This window comes from Mobula birostris, chromosome 1 (assembly GCF_030028105.1).
Source record: "Mobula birostris isolate sMobBir1 chromosome 1, sMobBir1.hap1, whole genome shotgun sequence".
Classification (NCBI taxonomy): domain Eukaryota; kingdom Metazoa; phylum Chordata; class Chondrichthyes; order Myliobatiformes; family Myliobatidae; genus Mobula; species Mobula birostris.
Window position 1 is genome coordinate 108,601,990 of NC_092370.1, and position 22,826 is coordinate 108,624,815.

At 40.9% G+C, this 22,826-nt stretch overlaps 1 protein-coding gene across 2 annotated transcripts in view; it reads right to left on the bottom strand.

The window, feature by feature from the left end:
- map3k22 (mitogen-activated protein kinase kinase kinase 22) overlaps positions 1-22,826 on the bottom strand; it is a 111,813-nt gene that overhangs the window by 5,617 nt on the left and 83,370 nt on the right. For both annotated transcript variants that reach the window (XM_072259847.1, XM_072259838.1), the window contains exons 11-15: positions 12,334-12,426; positions 9,793-9,984; positions 8,144-8,292; positions 6,052-6,183; positions 1,853-1,982 (exon numbers count right to left, since the gene is read on the bottom strand). In XM_072259847.1, coding sequence (XP_072115948.1) covers positions 1,853-1,982; positions 6,052-6,183; positions 8,144-8,292; positions 9,793-9,984; positions 12,334-12,426 — 696 coding nt within the window. The remainder of the gene's footprint in view (positions 1-1,852; positions 1,983-6,051; positions 6,184-8,143; positions 8,293-9,792; positions 9,985-12,333; positions 12,427-22,826) is intronic.

The window sequence follows — 22,826 nt, forward strand, 5'->3', positions numbered from 1 at the left end:
CCCCCCACCTTCTTAGCCTGACTCCTTCCGCCTTTCTTTCCAGTCCTGATGAAGGGTCTCGGCCTGAATTGTTGACTGTTTACTTTTTCTCACAGACACTCCCTGAACTACTGAGTTGCTCCAGCCTTTTGTGTGTGTTGCTTTAATTCTTTGCTGCTCATTGAAGTGTTGAGCAGTCTGCCATGTTCACTAAATAGACAGCAGTAGTTCAAAGGGAAGGACTATCACCATCTACTCAAAGACAACTAGGGATGTGGAGCAAATACCAGCTTTGCTAATGGTGAATGAGGTGAATGAGTCTCCAAGATTAATAAAACAAGAGGCAAACAACTTCACTGACTGAAGTTATGCCAAGTCTAACTTTAAAACAGTGTCCTGGCACTGTTTGTCTAAAGGACGAGTTGAGCATTGCCATAATTAGCACAAACATGCAATGCAGTCCATGTGACTGACTCAGGGATCCTTTTGATCGTATCACATTGTTTTTATTCACTGAAGCCCAAGTAATTGTTTTGCAGATCAAATCTGCAAAGTGAAACTGCAGATCTGAAGACAGTGGATTGGAACACGTTAACATGCTGGTGAAGTTACATAAAGTCTGAAGGAAGAAGAAATAACAAATAATCACAACAGTTGAGAAACACAGACTGTGAGAAAGTTAGTAAAGGCAATTTATATTCAAATGAAAAATCGTCGACCCAAAAATATTCAAATGATAACTGTGAACTGAAAACGAAAGAATGATGAAAGTAAATCCAGAGTATGCTGAAAATCTCAGCACGTCAAGCCACATCCGTGAGAAAATAAGAGTTAACATTTCAGGCTGAAGATCCTTCATTAGGACTCACTTGTAAATCATTTGTATTTTACTCAGAATATTCCTACGTTCTCTGCAGCAAATAAATACTTTAGGATTCTTGTCACCCTGAGACTACATAACCCGAACCTTAACCCTAATGCATACAATAATATGAAAGACACACTAACACCCCAAAGACAGCAATGTGATAATGGTCAGATAACCTGCATTAGAGATTTTGCTTGGGTGATGTATATGGACAAAGGCACTGAGAAAAACTCACTCTGCTCTTCTTTGAATAGTGTCATGGGTTTCCTTAGCTTTAACCGGGAGAGTAGGTAGATTATTGAAAAGCCTAAACAGAGTGGATGTGGAGAGGATGTTTCTAATAGTGGGAGAGTCTAGGATGAGAGGGCACAGCCTCAGAATAGAGGGGTGTCCATTTAGAACAGAGATAAGGTGGAATTTCTTTAGCCAGAGGGTGGTGAGTCTATGGAATTCAATGTCACAGATAGCTGTGGAGGCCAGGTCATTGAGTCTATTTAAAGTGGATATTGATGGATTGTTGATTAGTCAGGACGTCAAAGGTTAAAGGGAGAAGGCAGGAGAATGCGGTTAAAAGGGATAATAAATCAGCCATGATGGAATGGTGGAGCAGGCTCGGAAGGCCTAATAGCCTAATTCAGCTCCTGTATTTTATGGTTTTCAACAGGCACCTTTACCTCGCTCCTTCCCTCAGCTGGTAATAAGTTTTTAAGTTGATAAGCTGGTAATAAGTTAATGAGTGAAATCAGCTTAATGCCTGTAGTTCAGAATTTCAATTCATCTCAGTGAAGCCATCTCTGCACCACTAATATTCTGCAGTTAGCGGTTATACCCAGTGGGACAAAGATGCAATTAGTTGTCCAGAAGTAGTAGAGACATACCCCTTGTTTGAAATGACAAACATCAACCTTTATATTCTCTAAGGCAAGGACAACCACAGATTTATTAGTGACTAGTTACTAATGTAAAACACCTAATGTGTGGGGGGAAAAAATATTTACAACATACCTTTAATATCTCTGTGTACAATCATATTGCTGTGCAGGTAGGAAACCCCTTCTAGTATCTGTTTGGTGTACTTTCGGGTGACATTTTCAGTGAGAGCTCCATAAGCTTTTAATTGGTCCTTGACAGAGCCCTGAATGAATCAAAATTAGCAATTGAAGCCAAAATAAGTCATTGCATAATCCCATGTTTAAAATAATGCAAGATATTGTAAGCCATAGAAAAGAAGGAAGCGATTCTCCATCAGCTTTCTCCCTCCAATGACTTCTTCATCTTCAAACTGAACCTTAGACAACATCTGCAACTGGATCCTTGACCTTCTCACCAGGAGACCGCAGTATTTGCGGATTGGAAATAACATCTCCTTCTCGCTGACAATCCACACGAGTGTGCCTCAAGGATGTGGGCTTAGCTCAATGCTTTACTTTGTCTATAGCTACGACTGGGTGGTTAGGCACAGCTCAAACACCATTTATAAATCTGCCGACACAGAACTACTGTTGGCAGAATTTCAGGTGGTGGCGAGGAGGTGTACATGAGCAAAAGAGATCAGCTGGTTGAGCGGTGTTGCTACGGTAATCTTCTATTCAATGTCGAGGGAACACACACCTGTCGTCATCGAGGGATCAGAAGTGGGAAGGGTGAACAGTTGCAAGATCCTGGGTGTCATATCTCTGAAGATCTATCCTGGGTCCAACACACTCTATGCAATTACACAGAAGGCATGGCAGTGGCTATACTTCATTAGGAGTTTGGGAAGACTTGGTATGTCACCAAAGTCTTTCCCAAGTTTTTATATTTGTACCATGGAGAGTATTCATCACCGTATGGTATGGAAGGGCCAATGCATAGGATTGAAAAAAGATGCAGAAAGTTGCAAACTCAGTCAGTTCCATCATGTACACTAGCCTCCCCATCAAGGAGGAGGTACAGGAGCCTGACACACACTCGTCATTTCAGAACAGCGTCTTCCCCTCTGCCATCTGATTCTGAGTGGACAATGAACCTATGAACAGTACCTCGCTATCTTTCCCCCCTTTTTTTGAACTATGCCGGCTGGTGGCGTAGTGGCATCAGCACCGGACTTCGGAGCGAAGGCTCCGGAGTTCAAATCCAGCCGGCTCCCTTGCACGCTTTCCATCTGTGCTGGGTTGAGCGTCCAGCTAGCAACTTGGCCTTGTAAAAAAGAAATTGCCTGCTACAGAAATATCAACAGCAAAAAGTTGATGGCCTATGCTCTCTCGTGAGTTTAAAAGGCAATTTCCTTTCTTGACCTATGTTTTTAATTTTTATATATACTTATTGCAATTTATAGTTTTTTTATTACATATTGCAATGTGCTGCTGTGACAAAACAACAATTTTCACAACATATGTCAGTGATATTAAACCTTATTCTGCTTCTAATAGTCTTGGAGCCCCCTGCTCTAGGGGGTTCAGCATTCTTATAAGGACATTATAAGCAAAAAAAAAACAATCTTGAGGACACAACAGAATTTCCTGGTTGGTATTTGCGGCGACATTTATAATAGGACTTTTAAAACACAAGCCATAGTGAAAGTTAATTGTATTAATTTCCCCATTTTGTTGCCCATTGTTTGCTTGGTTCTAGTTTCAAAGCGAATGACATTCAGTACATTCTATGGCAAGACAACACTTGCTATTTTGAGCCTTGACTAATTCATATAGAATACTGGAGGAACTCAGCACAACAGGCATATCTATGGGGTGGAAAATGGGGGGTGTCCCCCATATCAGGATCGGTCCGAGTCAGCATGGATTTACGAGGCAGAAATCATGCTTGACTAATCTTCTGGAATTTTTTGAGGATGTAACTATGAAAATGGACAAGGGCGAGCCAGTGGATGTAGTGTACCTGGACCTTCAGAAAGCCTTTGATAAGGTCCCACATAGGAGATTAGTGGGCAAAATTAGAGCACATGGTATTGGGGGTAGGGTACTGACATGGATCGTAAATTGGCTGGCAGATAGGAAACAAAGAGTAGGGATTAACGGGTCCCTTTCAGAATGGCAGGTGGTGACTAGTGGGGCACCGCAAGGCTTGGTGCTGGGACCGCAGCTATTTACAATATACATTAATGATTTAGATGAAGGGATTAAAAGTAACATTATCAAGTTTGCAGATGACACAAAGCTGGGTGGCAGTGTGAAATGTGCGGAGGATGTTGAGATAATGCAGGATGACTTGGACAGGTTGGGTGAGTGGGCAGATGTATGGCAGAAGCAGTTTAATGTGGATAAACGTGAGGTTATCCACTTTGGTGGCAAGAACAGGAAGGCAGATTACTATCTGAATGGTGTCAAGTTAGGAAAAGGGGAAGTACGAGACCTTGGTGTCCTTGTTCATCAGTCACTGAAAGTAAGCGTGCAGGTACAGCAGGCAATGAAGAAAGCTAATGGCATGTTGGCCTTCACAACAAGGGGAATTGAGTATAAGAGCAAAGAGGTCCTTCTGCAGTTGTACAGGGCCCTGGTGAGACCACACCTGGAGTACTGTGTGCAGTTTTGGTCTCCAAATTTGAGGAAGGACATTCTTGCTATTGAGGGAGTGCAGCGGAGGTTCACGAGGTTAATTCCCAGGATGGCGGGACTGTCATACGTTGAAAGACTGGAGTGACTGGGCTTGTATACACTGGAATTTAGAAGGCTGAGGGGGGTCTGATTGAAACATATAAGATTATTAAGGGATTGGACACGCTAGAGGCAGGAAACATGTTCCTGATGTTGGGGGAGTCCAGAACCAGAGGCCACAATTTGAGAATAAGGAGTAGGCCATTTAGAACAGAGTTGAGGAAAAACTTTTTTACCCAGAGCGTTGTGGATCTGTGGAATGCTCTGCCTCAGAAGGCAGTGGAGGTCAATTCTCTGGATGCTTTCAAGGAAGAGTTAGATAGAGCTCTTAATGATAGTGGAGTCAAGGGATATGGGGAGAAGGCAGGAACGGGGTACTGATTGTGGCTGATCCGCCATGATCACAGTGAATGGCAATGCTGGCTTGAAGGGCCGAATGGCCTACTCCTGCACCTACTGTCTATTGTCCCTGAAGGGCCTCGCTTCAGAACGTTGATCCTTTATTCCCTCCCATAGATGTCCCCTGACTTGCCGAGTTCCTCCAGCACTTCCTATGTTTTGCTCAAGACTTTCAGCATCTACAGAATCTCGTGTTCTATTTCGTGCCCTCATGCTTTGTCCTCATGAACTGTTTAATATGTGAAGGAGAATATAAAACAATATTTTGAATTTGTTCTCATCTAATTGCCTGTACTCTACACTCCAATGCACGATGAGGAATGGGAATGTTGACTAACATTTTGTATGGTATATGGTTAATGGTAACACTGACAGCTGTGATCCAAATCAAACAGATGATCAGACTTTAGAAGGCAAAGCAGAACTTCTTGAACTTTTGTGAACTTCAGTTCTGAGTGTTATTTGCTTACTTCTTGAGATTGCATGATTTGTATTTTTCTGCACAGTGGATATTTTGATGGCCTTTTTTAAAACATGGGTTCTATTGGGTTTCTTTGTTTTGTGGCTGCCTGTAAGGAAATGAATCTCAAGGTTGTATTTAGTATACATACTTTAATAATAAATCTACTTTGAACTATGAAAAAAAAAGCCTCATCTAACTTAAATACATTGCACATTTTAGGACTGAAGTACAAACAACAGGAAGGGCAAAGGATCATCTAGCATTTATGCTGTAACAGCTGATATCAATTGAAGCAGAGGTGCAAATAATCGACCAGGATTGCTCCTTGTCTAACAGTGAACATCATCAGGATCAATGATTATGATGGTTATGATGTGGTCTCTAAAATAATTATATATCCTGCTGACCATTTCTTTCACATAAAGGAATGCACCTTCTTTGGGATCTTTTCCCTCCACACAAATATTTAGTGACTGATGTTTTTCACATCTTCATCCTAAATGTGAACACGAGGATTTGTTAGGTGTCTGCAGCCCATTGCCACTGTGACTTATGGGGCTTTCTTTTAAAGTAACTGCATGGAGTGTATGATTAAAACCAATGGAAGCTTGTTTGAGAAGGCTCCCAATGTACATCAATGAAGTCCTAGAAAATACTGGGACCTGCTAAAACAGTGGGGAAAAGAATTGATTAAGACATATGCTGCCATATGAAAATAGAGTAACTAAAAGCAAGTAGTCAATACTTACACCTGGCATATATTCTACAAAGATTGACAACTTTCTTTCCATTGAGTCCCGGAGCGACCCATAATACTGCACTATCCTATCATGGCGAAGATTCTTTAATAACTGAATTTCACATTCCAAAGCGTTGACTTCCTGCAACAATAAGAAAAATAACCAATTGTCAAGCAGCAAGCTTCTCTTCATTTAAATTAACAATATTTAATATTGTATGCACATTCCCCAGCTTCCATTTGCACACAATTAATTTATTATTCTATTTGAAAAGAGGTTATCAGTTATAATTTTAGCAAGCAGTAAAATTCCTCTTAGAATCTCCTGTGTATGTGACCATATGTGATCACTGTGGAAATCATACACTGATTGGGTAATTTATTTTTGTGGAAATCCTCCCTTGAGTCCACATACGACCCTGAACTTTAAAATACTTGTCATATTAATATTAATTCTGCAACCCACTTCTTACTGATATCTCTGTTCAGGAAATGAAAGACCAAATTGCTCATACCCATTCCTAAGAATAACTTGCACAAGCACACTGGAAAAATTTCCCTTATAATGTGTTTTCACATTGAAATGGTGAATATGCTTCTATCTTCTAAATATGCTTGCTCATCTCTTCTTCCTTTACTGATTAGTCAAAAACAAACCTTTCAATATTTAATGAGACCTTACACAAACTGAATTTAAAAAAAACTTTAATAAGTGGTAGATTGAGAATCTATGAACAAAAATCTCTTAAACTTTACTAATCATACATACAGTAGTTATTTCCTGGAATAAGTGCAATTATGTTCCGTGATTGCCCCAGATTCTTGCTTAATATCAGCAAAGCCCAAGAAGAACCTAAATCAATGTACAAAGCACTAGTAGGTCAGGTAGCACCTATGCATGAAAATGGACAGTTGAACCTTTTCATTTGGGTCCTGGCCCAAAATGTCGACTGTTTATTCATTTCTATAGATGCTGCCGGACCTGCTGAGTTCCTCCAGCATGTGTGTGTGCTGCAAGATTGAGGGCATACAGCTTTTATCCCACTGAATAAACCTCTTGCACTACAGGATCAATTTCTGACCTCACAGTACACCTTGCTTTGATCGCGCACACTCCCTGTAGCTGCTGTACTTTATTCTGTTATTGTTTTAACTTTGTTCTGCCTCAGTGCCCTGTGTAATAATTTGATCTGTACAAACAACTTGCAAGACAAACTTTTCACTGTATTTTGGTCCCAGTGACTATAATAAACCAATCCCAGCTTCAGCACGAAAAGCGAGGGAAGAGGAGGTGCATGGCTCAGAAGGAGACAGGCGGATCCGGTTGATGTGGGAGGGGAGAGTGGAAATAGCATCACAAGCTGGGAGGTGATATATGGAAATGATAAAAGGCTGCAGATGATGGAGTCTGATAGGAAAGAAAGGATAAAGTGAGGGAGGTGAGGAGGGGAGCCGGTTCAAGAGGTGTGTGAGTGATGCGTAGATGGAGAGGATGCGGGAGGGGAGGAGACATGGTGGGGGGGCAGGTAGATTAAGAAGAGAGAAAAATAGAAAAAAGACAGGAGAACAGGTACTAGAGGTGGAAGAAATTCAACGTCCATACTGTCAGGCTGCAGATTGCCCAAGCAGAGAATGCTGCTTCTTTAGTCTGTGTTGAGCCTCAAAATGGCAGTGGAGAAAGCTGTGGACAGACATGTCAGTATGGGAATAGGGAAGAAAATTAAAATGACTGACAACTAGGAGATACAGAAGGGCATAGTGGATAAAGCAAAGGTGCTTGGATATAATGGTATCAGATATAAAAGAGACCACAATAGAAGCAATAAATACAATAAATAATGTTCAGGGTATTGGCACATGAAAGTTGTCTCATCTGGATGGGCTGTTGCAAGTCCTGGACTGTGATGAGGGGGCAGGTGTCGCACCTTCTATGGTTATAGGTGAGAGGGACTGGGGAGGGAGGGGAATGGATGGGGAGGGATGAGTGGATCTGACAGTTATGGAGAGAGTGATCCCTGCAGAAAGTGGAAGGGAGGGGATGATGTGGTCTGTAGTGAGATCTAGATCACACGACACACGAGCAAGTTGACTCAATCACCGACCTTGCTTGTTTCTTGGCAATCTGCATCAAAAGCCACTTGCTTGACTGCTAGTTCTCTACCCGTGTCAGCATCGTAGCACAGGTAAACTTCTCCAAATGCTCCCCGTCCAAGAAATTTTCCTAGCCTCCAGTTGATGGGAGCTCTCGGTGCTGTTGGAATTAAGTTCAAAAGAGCTTCAGTTGTAATATTTCCTATCTCTGTTTTTGTTTAACTTTCAAATGATGACTGGAGAGGAAGGCTAGTGCGCTTTAATTAGACCAGCTCTTTTAAAATGATAACCATCATTAATAAATTTGTAACTTCCCTATATCCTGGAATAGAACTAATGCCTTTTAGAATCCTTTACAATAATATTAGCGTTTGCAGAAAACGAGTTTTGCTTAAAAATAAATGCAGTCATTCTTCACATTTAAAGATGATGTCATTGTAAACTACACAAAGGGAAAGATACAGTAGCTGACTGCTTTAAGAAAGCCCCAGATTTACTTGTTTATATTTGAATTTATAACAAAATATCATACCAATGTAAATCAATGTGTTAATTGATATTATATCTAGATTGTTGGAGTAAACAAAACATGGGAGTATGCCAAATATTTTAACCTAGAAAATTTTCAACATCCGTAAATACAAGATAGCACTGTACCTCAGGAATGTGCAGTGTTGTAAAGCACCCGGGGAGCAATGATCTCAGGGTGATGAGGGTCTGTATTCAAAATCAATCTGGGGATAAGGGCTTGGTGGGCGAAGGAGGATTAGGCCTCCAGTCTAAGGTTTAGAGCATAAAGAAATTGAAAAACATGAGGCAAAGGACAAACAACCAAGAAGTGGTGGGGCTCAGGGCCATTCGGGGTGGGCTTTATCAATCACACAACCATAGACCAAAAAACATCTCCAGTTAAGTGGGACGGTTGAGGGTGATGAAAGACAGGAGCAAAATCCCTAAAAGTATGCCTACCAGGAATTCTGAGCCTGGGATTCTGTATCAGTAAACCATTTAAAGCTGGTCTCCGTCAACTGATGCTAAAAAGATGACCCTGTTGTCTTCTTAAGCTGTGTTTCGCTGAGTGATTGATTTATGAAATATGGGCATACAACTATATTTGTCCAGGATATGTCAAGGATTGCTCTGCATAACCTCTGACATAAATGCGTACATGTAGTCAACTCCACACGATTTAAAACCTGATAGTGAAATAATTCTTTCACATTAGTGTATTGCACTATGCAAAAGGATTTCAATACTTTATCTGCACTAGAAAGATTATATAGCAATTTATGATTTACTATACTACACTTATCAACAATTGGAGTAACTTTTGCCCTATGTACTCTTCACTGTAGTCTAAAAATATCCTGGATTTATTCCATCAACGTGCACTTTGTGCGTATTGGTGAGGTCCTGCAATAATATTTTCATTGTAATCATTTCTATGCTTGTAGATTTTAACAGCATCATAAAATTGTAAATATACTTTCTTTGTGAGCTCTAGCACAAACTAAAATTAGAGGATTTTCACCCTTGAAAACAGCTAAAAAGTCATCATTGAAATTGGAACCATTCTTTAAATTTTTTAATTGTATTTTAAAACTCTCATGATACTTCAGCTCTGGTTTACCCTTGGGAAAAGTGGTATGGATTTACTTACACGCTGAAGACAAATGCCTATCATGAATTTTGAAACAATTTTTATCTTCGCTGCTCCATCGAATGGTCCAGTTGTCATCAGACTGCAAAGTAATCCCCATGCTGTCCCCATTGGTACTATGCGACCGAATGGAAGGAACTAGTTGGAAAAGATTTTCTTGATGGATGAAGCTTCGTGGAAAAGTCCTTCTCCCTGAAGGGAAGAAAAAGACAAATAAAACAAGAAGTTAGGTACATGGATTGTTGGATTATGGAGGCTATGGTCCAGTGCAAGTCCATGGGAATCAGATGTTTAAATGGTTCAGCATGGACTGGATGGGCCAAAGGGCCAGTTTCCGTGCTGTACTTTTCTATGACTCTAACCATTCACACACTCACAATTCCTACAGTGCATTGTAGTGAGTAATTGCTTTTGAAGTACTGTTACTGTATCTAGGCAAATCTGGAAGGCAACTCAAATACGTGAAGTCTATCATGAGAGAAACTAGGGCTGCCCAGAGCATTCAAGAGCTGAGAAGATACAGTTAAATTTGACTGCCTCCAAAATTGAACATAGATAAGATGTGTAACTCAGCCACAACCTTTGCTTCTGGAAAAGCCTTCAAGATGCCTTCAAATTCACTTACTGCTTACAACCAATAACCACTGAAAATGGATCAAGCAGGTGAGGAACTCATTTATAGAAGAACCTGAAGCTTCCCTTTGGAGCTATTATGCATTCTTAGACTACAGAATAGTATAGCACTACAGGCCCTTCGGCCCGCAATGTTGTGCCCACCCTCAAACCCTGCCTCCCATATAAGCCCCCACCTTAAATTCCTCCATATACCTGTGTAGTAGTCTCTTAAACTTCACTAGTGTATCTGCCTCCACCACTGACTCAGGCAGTGCATTCCACATATCAACCACTCTCTGAGTAAAAAACCTTCCTCTAATAAACCCCTTGAACTTCCCAACCCTTAAGAAAGCACATTCTTACTCTTCTTGCTCCACTGCCATGCTCTGCATATACTTGGCTTTTTCTGTAAGCTGTGCTGCAATTCATAGGAAATGTCTACTACAGTTCCCATATCTGGGAGCAAAAGATCTGAGCAGGAGCCTCAAAATCGCACAAAGCCTTTCACCGCCTGCATCCTTCTTTAATGAACTTTATAAGAACTGTCAAACATTTACACATTTTCAGCTGTGTGAAATTAAATCATTAGTTGGAGTGTTAACTTCCAAATGGTTTGATTTCAGGTTAGTATTGCATGCTCAGTGATGTCATGATCAGCCACATTTGCATGTTACTAAAAGGCATTAGGCATGCTTCAAATAAATGCGCTCATCAGACACCAAGTTTGAAAAAATCTGCACCTTCATACGAGGCTGAATTTTGTGGCTTAATACTCTTTGTTCTTGTTCCAGTAGCAGCATAGAATCATTCATATAAACAGTTAAAATGATGGCATTTCTAACAATAGCTTTCTTTGTCCTTAATGCATTGAATCATCAACCTGTAGAACATGAAACTATAACTTCCTGTTTAACCACTAATCCAAATAGATAATATTTTTTATAATGAAGCATACTGCCAATATGCAATACCAAAGGGGGAACAAAAAACTCCTCAGGCCTTGTTTTAGATTCACAAATACCTGGACTTATCTGACAATCTTTCATTAAGAAAAATGATCCCTTGGTAATTAAATAGGTCTACATATAAACACAGCATGCTGAGCAGTGGAAGATACAGTGAAGGCAGAGGAAGAGTGTTGTCCAGATTTAATTATGTTAAAACAGATCCAACTGTTCACTTGTCAAGTGCATGGACCCTTATACACTTTAGCCTTAAGGTTTAATTGCACATTTGTGTAAAGACAATCTTAGAAAGAGTAACGAGAGTGAGCAAGTGCCTTCCACGCAGAAAGGTGGAAAACAAAGACACATAAATCCCATTCTAAAGTATTATATGTTGACTCCCACTGGAAAGAATGCACATATGATCATTGGGTGGGTACAGGATATGTTCAAATTTGGACAGCCTGCCAATACTCACTTTCTAGACTCTGACGCAAGGGGAAATTTATTATTTCTAGTGTTGATGACATTCTAGTCTCCTTGCAACTCCATTGAGCAAGAACCAAATGACCCAAAGCCATAAGAGAAGTTTTGTTTCTAATTCAGAACTTCTGAAATACCACCAGGTACTTTTGAACAATATGCCAGATATTTATTTTTCTTCTCGCCCATGTATGCTCCTACTATCAACAGAAAATTACCCATAAATAAATGCAACAAAATTAAGATCTCCTTAAATGGAACAAGCTGCAGCTTCCTCATTTATAGGTTACGGTCAAATAACATGATCAAATATTTTTGTAGATCATGATGGTTCTAAGTTACTGTGCTCAAGGAAGTATCTTCCATGGCAAGTAATCTAGTAGAAGAAATTTAAAGCTATCTAGCGTTAGTATCTGGACATGGGTGAGAAATTTATATACTATCATGATATCAATGCAAAAACATCTAGAATCTCAAAAAATCCTGTTCCTTAACTAACCATCACTGTAGTCTTTGCGGTGGTTTGAAAATGGAAATTGTCGTGGGTATGTTCCACCTTTTCCTGCTCTTTCATAAGATTGTTTAGCGTGATCTGAAAGAGAAAACCAAATTAAAATTAGCAATTATTGGGCAGCTTGACAATCATTGAATTTTAGCACGAAGAACCAGACAATGAAATTTCCCAACGATATTGGCATGCAAGATTCCTTAACATTTAATTGAATACAATATTACATGGGTACCCCATGCAACGCTTATTGAGAAAGTAAGGAGGCATGGGATCCAAGGGGACCTTGCTTTGTGGATCCAGAATTGGCTTGCCCACAGCAGGCAAAGAGTGGTTGAAGATGCGTCATATTCTGCATTGAGGGTGGTGACTAGTGGTGTACCTCAGGGTTCTGTTCTGGGATCTCTTCTCTTCATCAATTTATAAATGACCTGGATGAGGAAGTGGCGGGATGAGTTACTCAGTTTGCTGGTAACACAAAGGCTGGGGGTGTTGCAGATAGATAGTGTGGAGGGCTATCAGAGGTTACAATGGGACATCGATAGGATGCAAAACTGGGCTGAGAAGGGGCAGATGGAGTTCCACCCAGGTAAGTGTGAGGTGCTTCATCTTGGTATGTCAAATATGATGGCAGAATATAGTATTAATTGTGTGGAGGATCAGAGGGATCTTGGGGTCTGAGTCCATAGGCCATGCAAAGCTGCTGTGCAGGTTGACTGTGGTTAAGGCGGCATATGGTGCATTGGCCTTCATCACATGTGGGATTGAGTTCAAGAGCCGAGAGGTAATGTTACAGCTATACAGGACCGTGGTCAGACCCCACGGAGTACCGTGCTTAGTTCTGGTCACTTCACTACAGGAAGGGTGTGGAAACTATAGAAAGGGTGTAGAGGAGATTTACAAGGATATTGCTTGGATTGGGGAGCATGCCTTATGAGAATAGGTTGAGTGAACTCGGCTTTTCTCCTTCGAGCGCTAGAGGTTGAGAGGTGACATGATAGAGGTGTATAAGATGATGAGAGGAATTGATCATGTGGATAGTCCGAGGTTTTTTTCCCAGGGCCGAAATGGCTAACATGAGAGGGCACACCTTTAAGGTGCTTGAAATTAGGTACAGAGGGGATGTCAGGGCTAAGTTTTTTATGCAGAGAGTGGTGAGTGCGTGGAATGGGCTGCTAATGGTGGTGGTGGAGGCGGATACAATAGGACCTTTTAAGAGACTGCTGGATAGGTACATGGAGCTTAGAAAAATAGAGGGCTACGGGTAACCCTAGGTAATTTCTAAAGTAAGTACATGTTTGGATAGCATTGTGGGCTGAAAGGCCTGTATGGTGCTGTAGGTTCTCTATGTTTCTAATTATCGTTGCCACATGTCCATCCATTTTCCCAGTTAGTCTTATGTCCTTTTGAGATATATCATTATCCTTCTCGCCTCTCACTAACTTACACATTTTGCACTCTCTACAATTCTGAACGTTCCCTGTATATTTAAATCCACAGAAACGTCAGGAAAAGCAATAAACCCTTCCCTCATTTCTGAGTAACAATACTTTCCACCTTGTTCCAGTCCAGGAAACAACTCCATCTGTCACAACTGTCTTAACAGCTAAAACAGTATGCTGTCATACTCCTGTTTACTACATGGTCATGACTTTATTAATAATAAGGCTTATTAATTATTTATTGTGCCTTATTAAAACCTCACACACCATTTACTACTTAATAACGATCCGTGTTCTCTCAATGAAAGACCTATTCAAATGTGTTAAACATGACAATCCTTCTAAAATATGTGTTGGTTTCCACTAATTAATCTAACCCCTTCAAGGTTGAAGTAACTGATTTGTACTTGCTTTTTTAAAAAAATTTCCTTTATCCAATAATTGTGTGACGTCTACAACACTTGTCCTTTTTTACCCTAAAGATAACCAGATTATGTTCTCTGTCTGCACATTTTGTCCCTTAACAAACTAGAATGAATCATGCATCACCTCCTAGGCCTTGACTTAATCTATTTTAAGATTTGTCAGTCCTTCTGCTACCTTTCTTGTATTTTGGAGCCTGTCCCACAAGACTAGAATCTTTCTTATTTGACCAAGACAACAGCGTTTTTCTTGGTGAAAACATGCATGCATATTCCTTTAATAGCTCAGCAGGCCCTCTGCAATCATCGGCATACCTTCAATTTAGCTGCTAATATCCTCTCCCCAACTCTAATTAATTATTTACATACAATGCAAGACGTTTAGGTTCCCTTTTTATTAACTGGAAGTCTAGCTGCATATTCTCTCTTTGCACATTTCCTTTCTCAGTTCCTTCTTAGTTTTCTACACTCAAGCTTCTCATTTATACTGACAACCTAACATACACTCTGGAGCTCTACTTCTTTCATCGTATAGGGAACTCTGGCTTTGGTTGTCTTACCATTTCCACTGGAGGGAATGCATATACTGCTTTAAAGCCACAACAGTTTTTAAAGCCATCCCTTGTATAATTTCAGTTTTGCCTGGCAATCTTTGATTAATTCATCTGGAACAGGTTCATCCACTGGTTGTAGCCACCCCTAACTTTCATATGACTTGTTGCTAATCCTTTTCCATAATTCATCTACAACTTGTGATACTACCAGGACCAGAACCTATTGATTCAGAAAGTTCTTCAGAATACAGTTCAGAAATTCTACTCCTGTGCTATTCATGTCCAAATCAGTACTAGGATCATTTATATTCCCCATTATTATCACTGTTGTTTTGTACATTTCTGAGATTTGCCCACAAGTATGTTCACCTATGTCTTTTCTACTAAATAATGGTCCACAGAATCAGTGCCATTATAGCACCTAGTTAACTCTAACTAAACAAAGTCTGTCCTTCACCTTTTCTGGATACCTTCCCTCCTTAAGCAACATTGCCATCGTCTTCTCAATAATATCTTTCCTGAACCACATGGGTATAGGCAATAACTTTCAATGTTCCATATATCGTATCAGCACAGTATTGTCTTCTCCCCATAATTTATTCCATGAATGGAATGGATCTACTATATACCATGGTACTGGGACTGCTATATACCATGAGCAAAAGGAGATGAATGTCCAGCATTTCTGCATCAAACACTGACCTGTTTGAGTCAGATCTTTATTGTCAGAAGATTATTTTCCATGAGATGTTTGTGACCCTGGCTCACTTACTGAATTCACCACACTCTGTCAGCTTGTACCATAACCAAAAGGTCTATCTTGGAGGTCAACACGTGGTATGTGGGGAATTGAGTCTGCTATGGTATGTGGATAGTCTATATGGCAATGGTGGTGTGACAATGTGGGATAAAGGAAGAGGTGATGAGTGGTGTGCAGGGATGGGGTTGTAGTGTGGCATGTACATGATAGGGATGGGGAATGAGAGAAGGTGTTAGTCATTGACAGACTGTGGATATGGGGTGTTTTCTGTGACATTGTTGAGGGATACCTGTTGATGCAAGAGTGCTGCACTGTGTGTAGAAAGGGGAAGTTGTGGGGTCTGTGGACTGAGGAATGGTGTACGCACACGATAATTGCTGGCATAGGGGCTATGTGTTTGGTTTGTGGGGAGAGTGTAGTAGAAAGTCAATGTACTAGCTTGTAGGCAAAAGTGAGCAGGTCTGTATTTGTGTTCTAGATGAGCTGTAAAGTGACTTCTAGGTGCACTCCTGTAATCATAATCGGGGAAACATAAAAGTGAAAAGATTTTTAACTACAAGACAACAGGAGAGCCAAAAAAGGTGTGAAAAGTCAGAAAGATGCAGGCCATCTGAAGCAGTATTTTTTTTTGGAAAATCTTGAAAGTCTCAGACTTGAAAAGGTCCAGTGTACCACTCACCTCCAAGCAGTTTGACTGCTGTGGTGAATACCTGATGTCAAGGCAGACATTTTGACAAATACAGGAGTTGCTGGAAATCATGTGCAATGCAATCAATAGGTCAGGCAGTGTCTAGGGAGGGAAAAGACAGTCCTGATGATGAGCCTTGGCCCAAAATGTCGACTGTTTATTTCTCTCCATAGATGCTGCCTGATTTACTGAGCTCCTCCACCATTTTGTGTGTGTAGCCTGTTTCATAAGGTGTGAATTAGTTCTTCAGAGTAACACAATCAGCTGTTACGCATTTATTTCACAGTTCAAAGTAAAATTTATTATCAGAGTACATACATGTCACTACATACAACTCTTTAAGATTCTTTTTCTGCAGGCATACTTAGTAAATCTATAGAACAGTAACTATAAACTGTAAGCATCACAAACTGTCAACTGTAAACAAACTGTGCAAATGTAGATATAAATAAATAGCAATAAATTACAAGCATGAAATAACAATATAACAGTCCTTAAGTGAGTGTAGCTACCCCCTTCTGTTCAAGAGTTTGATTGTGGAAGGGTAGTAACTGTTCTTGAACCTGGCGCTGCGAGTCCTGAGGCATCTGTACCTTCTACAGCAGTGTTTCATGTAGATGTGCTCGATGGTTGGGAGGGTTTTACCTGTGATGTACTCGGACGATTCCACAACCTTTTGTAGGATTTTCCACTCAAAGGCATTGGTGTTCCCATACCAGGCCGTAATGCAGCCAGTCAGCACACTTTCTACCGCACATCTATAGAAGTTTGCCAAGGTTTTTGATGATATGCCAAACTCCACAAACTTCTGAGGAAGTAGAGGTGCTGTCGTGCTTTTGTTGTAATAATATTTACCTGAGGGGTCCAGGACAGCTCCTCTGAGATAGTGACACCCAGGAATTTGAGGTTACTGACCCTCTCCACCTCTGATCCTCCAGTGATTACTGGCTCGTGGACCTCTGGTTTCCTTCTCCTGAAGACTACAATCAGTTTCTTGGTCATACTGACATTGAGTGAGAGGTTGTTGTTATTACACTACTCAGCCAAGTTTTCAATCTCACCTCCTGTATGCTGATTCATCACCATCTTTGATACAGCTCACAACAGTGGTGTCATCAGCAAACTCGTATACGGTGTTGGAGCTGTACTTAGCCACACAATCATAGGTGTAAAGCGAGTGGAGCAGGGAGCTAAGTACACATCCCTATAGTGCTCCTGTGCTGATTGAGATTGTGGAGGAGATGTTTTTGTCAATCCAAACTGACTGGGATCTACAAGTGAGGAAATCCAGGATCCAATTGCACAAGGGAGTATTGGAGTCTACTGATTAATTTTGAGGGGATGACGATGTTAAATATTGAGCTATAATTGATAAAGAGCATCCTGATGTATGCATCATTGATGTCCAGATGCTCCAGGGTTGTGTGAAGTGCTAACAAGATGGCATCTGCTGGAAACCTGTTGCTTCAGTAGGTGAAATGGAGCAGATCCAAGTCACCATTCAGACAGGAGCTGATATGCTTCAACACCAGCGTCTCAAAACACTTCATCATTGTGGATGCAAGTGTTACTGGGCAACAGTCATTTAGGCAGGTTACCATGCTCTTCTTGGGCACCAGTATGATTGAAGCCTGCTTGAAGCAGTTGGGTAGCACACACTGCCAGAGCGAGAGATTGAAGATATCCACAAATACACCAGCCAGTCAGTTGGCACAGGCTTTCGGTACTCAGCCAGGTACTCCACCTGGACCGGATACTTCCCTTGGATTCACTCTCTTGAAGGGAGCCCGCATGTCATCTTCAGATACTGAGACCAAAGGATCACTGGGACACACGGGGGTTCGTGATGGTTCCTCCCTGTTCTGGTGGTCAAAGTGAGCATAGAAGGTATTAAGATCATCTAGAAGCAAAGCTCTGCTGTCCCTTATGTCGCAAGATTTGGCTTTGTAGTTTATGGTATCCAAACGCTGCCACAGCTGTCAAGCATCCCTCATTGATTCCAGTCTAGTCTGGAATCTCCACTTCACCTGAGAGATGGCTTTCCAGAGATCATACCTGCACCTCTTGTAGCATTCCTGATCTCCAGACTTGAATGCATCTGATCTAGCTCTCAGCAGGTTCTGGATTTCATTGTTCATCCAGGGCTTCTGATTGGGGAAAACACTGAATGGTTTCATGGGGACACACTCATCCACAGCTTTTTTAATAAAGCCTGTAACGACTGTGGTGTAGTCATTAGGATCCTCAGATAAGTTCTTGAACACAGGCCACTCCATTGACTCAAGGCAATCGTGTAACAGTTTCTCAGCCTCCTGCAACCATCTCTTGGTTGACTTTACCTCTGGAGCCTTGCTCTTTAGGCTCCGTCTGTATGCAGGTCGCAAGAGTACAGCCATATGATCCAACTTGCCAAGATGCATTCTAGGAAAAGAATGACAGGTATTCCTTATCATAGTATAGCAGTGGTCTAGTGTGTTGGGACCTCTGGTGCAACAGGTTACGTGCTAGTGATGATTGGGCAGTGTTGTCTTCGAAGACGGCTGATTAAAGTCGCCAACTATATTTTGAAATGTGTTGGAATGGGCCGTTTCTTGTTTACAGACAGCATAGTGCAGGTTCTTGAGTGCTTACTTATAACTAGCTGCTGGTGGTACGTAAACTGAAGTCAGTATCACAGATTAGAACCCTCAAGGAAAACAGAATGGCCTACATTTAATTATTAGTTGTTCTAAATCAGGGGAACAAAAATTGCAGCAATACCTCCTAAAGTACCAAACATTTATACACACTTAAAGCCACAAAATTAACATTTTTATTTGTTCTTACTGAAAGAGTAACACTGGTTAGTGTTAGTCTTTCCACTACTCATCTCTAACAGTTCTTAAAAGCCACTAGTGCACGCCTCAAAGCAGCATAGGCAATCAGGAATTTAAAAGGATCTATGGGTTAGAATCATGTGCTGGCCACACTATGCAGAGGAAGGAAGTTCTTTTTCCCTGATGAAAGTCAGTAGTAAAACTGCTGTTCCGCTTTTGTTAACACCATTACAGCAATTTTCTGCTTTGTTCTGCTGCCATCGCAGATTCCATTTACTGAATTCAGTTTCACCACTTTCAACTTAAAAGTTTGAACAAGGTTTGATGATGTTTTCTCTTTTTTATTTGTAATAGCGTATACAATCAATTCCCATCTTTAATTTCACTGTACCATCAAATCAATCCGCTCTCCTACAATACACCAATTCCTCTCATGTTTCCTCTTTGAACGGTACGCACATGATGTTTCTGCACAGGACCCAGACCTTCAGTATTGAGCGGTGGCAGGACCCTAGAATTTGATCCTTCCCCACAGAGCAATTCTAGTGGCTGCATTCTTCTGCACCCTGTAATAGGCCAGTTGGCAGCATTCACTTGTAATCATCTCCTTAAACTGGAAGACCAACATGTTTTGGGACATAAAATTCCTGCTTTACTCTTGAAAGGAAGTGCAATTATAAACTTCCGACCAGATCTATTGACTAAATGTGTGTTGTGGTTCCATGCTCTTCATTCCAATGATGTCTTTTCTGACCTCTTCCATTCACTGCCACAGGAGATCTACTGACACCCACCTAAAAATCTTCAATGCACTCTGTCAACCTACTCATACCTGGCAAATATTACACCTTGGCTTCTCTGAATCTGCAGTTTGAAGGCTAAAAGCTCCGGCCTCTAGTTAGCAGTTTTCAACTACCAAAACTTGATTTGCACAGGAAACATGAAGAGCAAGCTAAATTAAACACCAAATAATCAGTTTAGCAACAGACATGCACTCTGGCTCCAAGTTTAGTGAGATTAGAGATTGAAAGGTCTATTAATATAATTAAAGAATGTTTCTGAGGACCTCTTCCCAGAAAACAATTGGGAATAGGTTGCACAGTGCTGAGCAATTAGAATTGTTATCATACAACTTCAGCAACTCAGGTTCCATCCTGACTTCCAGTACTGTCTGTGTGGAGTTTGCAGGCTGTGCAGAAACAGTACGGGTTTTCTCCCAGTCCTTGGATTTCCTCCCTCATTGCAAAGATGGGCAGATTTGTGGATTAACTGGTCACAGCAAGCTGCCCATAGAGTGTAGCTAAGTAACAGGATCTGGGGGTTGGGGTCCGTTGATGGGAACATAAGATTAGTTTTGTGTAAGGTTCATGTAAATGCATCCTTAATGATTGATGGGCTGAAGGGCCTTTTTTCCATAATGTATGACTCTATAATCTGCCAGGAAAAGCAATTTAAGAAGGTACAATAACAACATTTAAAAGACATTTAGATTAACCACATTGATAGGAAAAGTTTAGTGGATATGGACCAAATGTAGGCAACTGGAACTTGCTTCAGTTGGCACTTTGGTCAGCATGGACAAGTTGGGTAGAAGGGCTTGTTTCCATTCTGTACAAGGCTATGTTTCCATGTCTATGTCTAATCAATTAGGAAAATCATTTGAAAGCTCTATATAACGTGTGTACAATGGAAAGGCAGTAACACAAACCAGAATTTCATTCCTCAGTAAATCCATGTTATGATGAGTATGGAGAACAAAATAATTTCATGTGTTTTAATATTTGTTGAACATAGTCATTTTAAACAACCCATTCCTGAAAAGGCAGGAAAGACATTACAAACAGGATTAGGATGCCATGATCTATTGTCTCTTTTATTCTCTCTCAATTTCCCCTGGTTCTCAGTTAAAACCAACACTGCGATAAGACACTGAATAAAAGAAAATGGCATTTCTTGCATGATGGTTTGAGTTGTAAATCTTATATCATGACAGCATTCTCCAAATCTATTGGCCACAGAACACAGTTTGAACAGCCAGCACACCTAGAGGTGGGTCCCACCAGTTGTCAAGGACATTCAGGCAATGCTAGTCATCCATGTTCAGAGAGGTCCCCTTGTGACACAGCCGCACCTAACCAATTAACTAGGCTCTGACCTCCAGTCAGAAAACTATGCCCAGAAGAAATTTTGGACACACTTACAGGAATATAATTCAGAATAAATCATTTGCAGATTTAAAAGGAGGAATGTTGATATGGACACAATATTTTATCAAAATGTCATTAAAATAATATCCAGAAATGCAGCAGTAGGCAACATATTTAAAATGATCTTAGTTATAAGAGCAAATTAAAGTCAACTTTGGCATTTATACTCTTGCTAATTGGGCCATATTACAGTTATTGCCAAAGTACGGACTGCATAGGAGGGATCTCATGATCTGCGTCATGCAGACAAAAGCATTACAAGTTCTACTAATACAAATGTTAAGATGCATCTGTTTAGAGTCATCATTGGAAACATTTGTGGGATTTTTCAACTGACTGAAATGTTTACATATTAAAATTAACAGCAGGTCTGTAATTAGCCAAGGAACTGAAACATTCGTCTGACAAGTATTTAAGTAGAATAGATTGTGAGGTTTGTATATATTCATACAGTTACAGTACTGTGTAAATGGTTTAGGCACATACTGTGTGTGTGTGTGTGTGTGTGTGTGTGTGTGTGTGTGTGTGTGTGTCTATATATATAAAGAGAGAGGGAGGGAGAGAGAGAGAGAGAGAGAGAGAGAGAGAGAGAGAGAGTGGGAGGGAGGGAGAGAGAAAGAGAGAGAGAGAGAGAGAGAGAGAGAGAGAGAGAGAGAGAGAGAGAGAGAGAGAGAGGTGTGTGTGTGTTAGGGTGCCTAAGACTTTTGCACAGTACTGTAATTGTCAACATGGAGTGGTGAGCAACTTCGTAAATCTGGTGGGAGCAAAGGGTGCTGGGAATGACAAGAATGCAGCACCATGGGAGGGGTGTGGGAAAGGTGGCAGAGGATGAGTGTGGGGGGTGGCACGGATGCAAACACACTCAGACCTGAGACACCAGGCAAGGTCAGTTGATTACAATCAGTTTATTCATCATTACAGAATGTCTCTCTGGTACTTCCTGCTCCCTCCCCTCGCCCTTCCCCTTTTCCCAACCATGAATTCCCTCTCCCTACCCCCTTTCCACTCTCAACCTACAATAGAGACCAATATCAGAATCAGGTTTATCATCACTCATGTCATGAATTCTGTCTTTTTTTTGTGGCACCAGTACAGTGCAACACATAAACTAGAGTCTTGTGCAAAAGTCTTAGGCGCTATTTACCTGCATTTGGCCATATCCCACTTTCCGATCAATGTACCTGGCTGAATGTTTTTCTTTATGCTATAATTTTCCTGCCTTTACTGCCATCTCTGGCAACTTGTTCCATATATCCACCATCCTTTGTGTGAAAACTCTGTTCCTCAGACCCCTTTCAAACCTCCTCTTTCACTTAAACCTATACTTGATCGTTTTAGTCTGCCCTACCTTGGGGAAAAGTCTGTGATTATCTACCCTATCTACGTCCTTCAGAACTTTACAGATCTCTAATAAAGTCATCCCTCAACCTCCTTCGATCCAACGAAAACATTCTTAGCCTACTGAATCTCCCCTTATAACTCAAGCCCTCTGGTCCATGTAATATTGCTGAGAATCTCTTCTACATCCCCTCTAAATTTAAACACATTTTTGTGATGGTATTCTGACCAGAACCACACGCAATACTCCAGGTGCA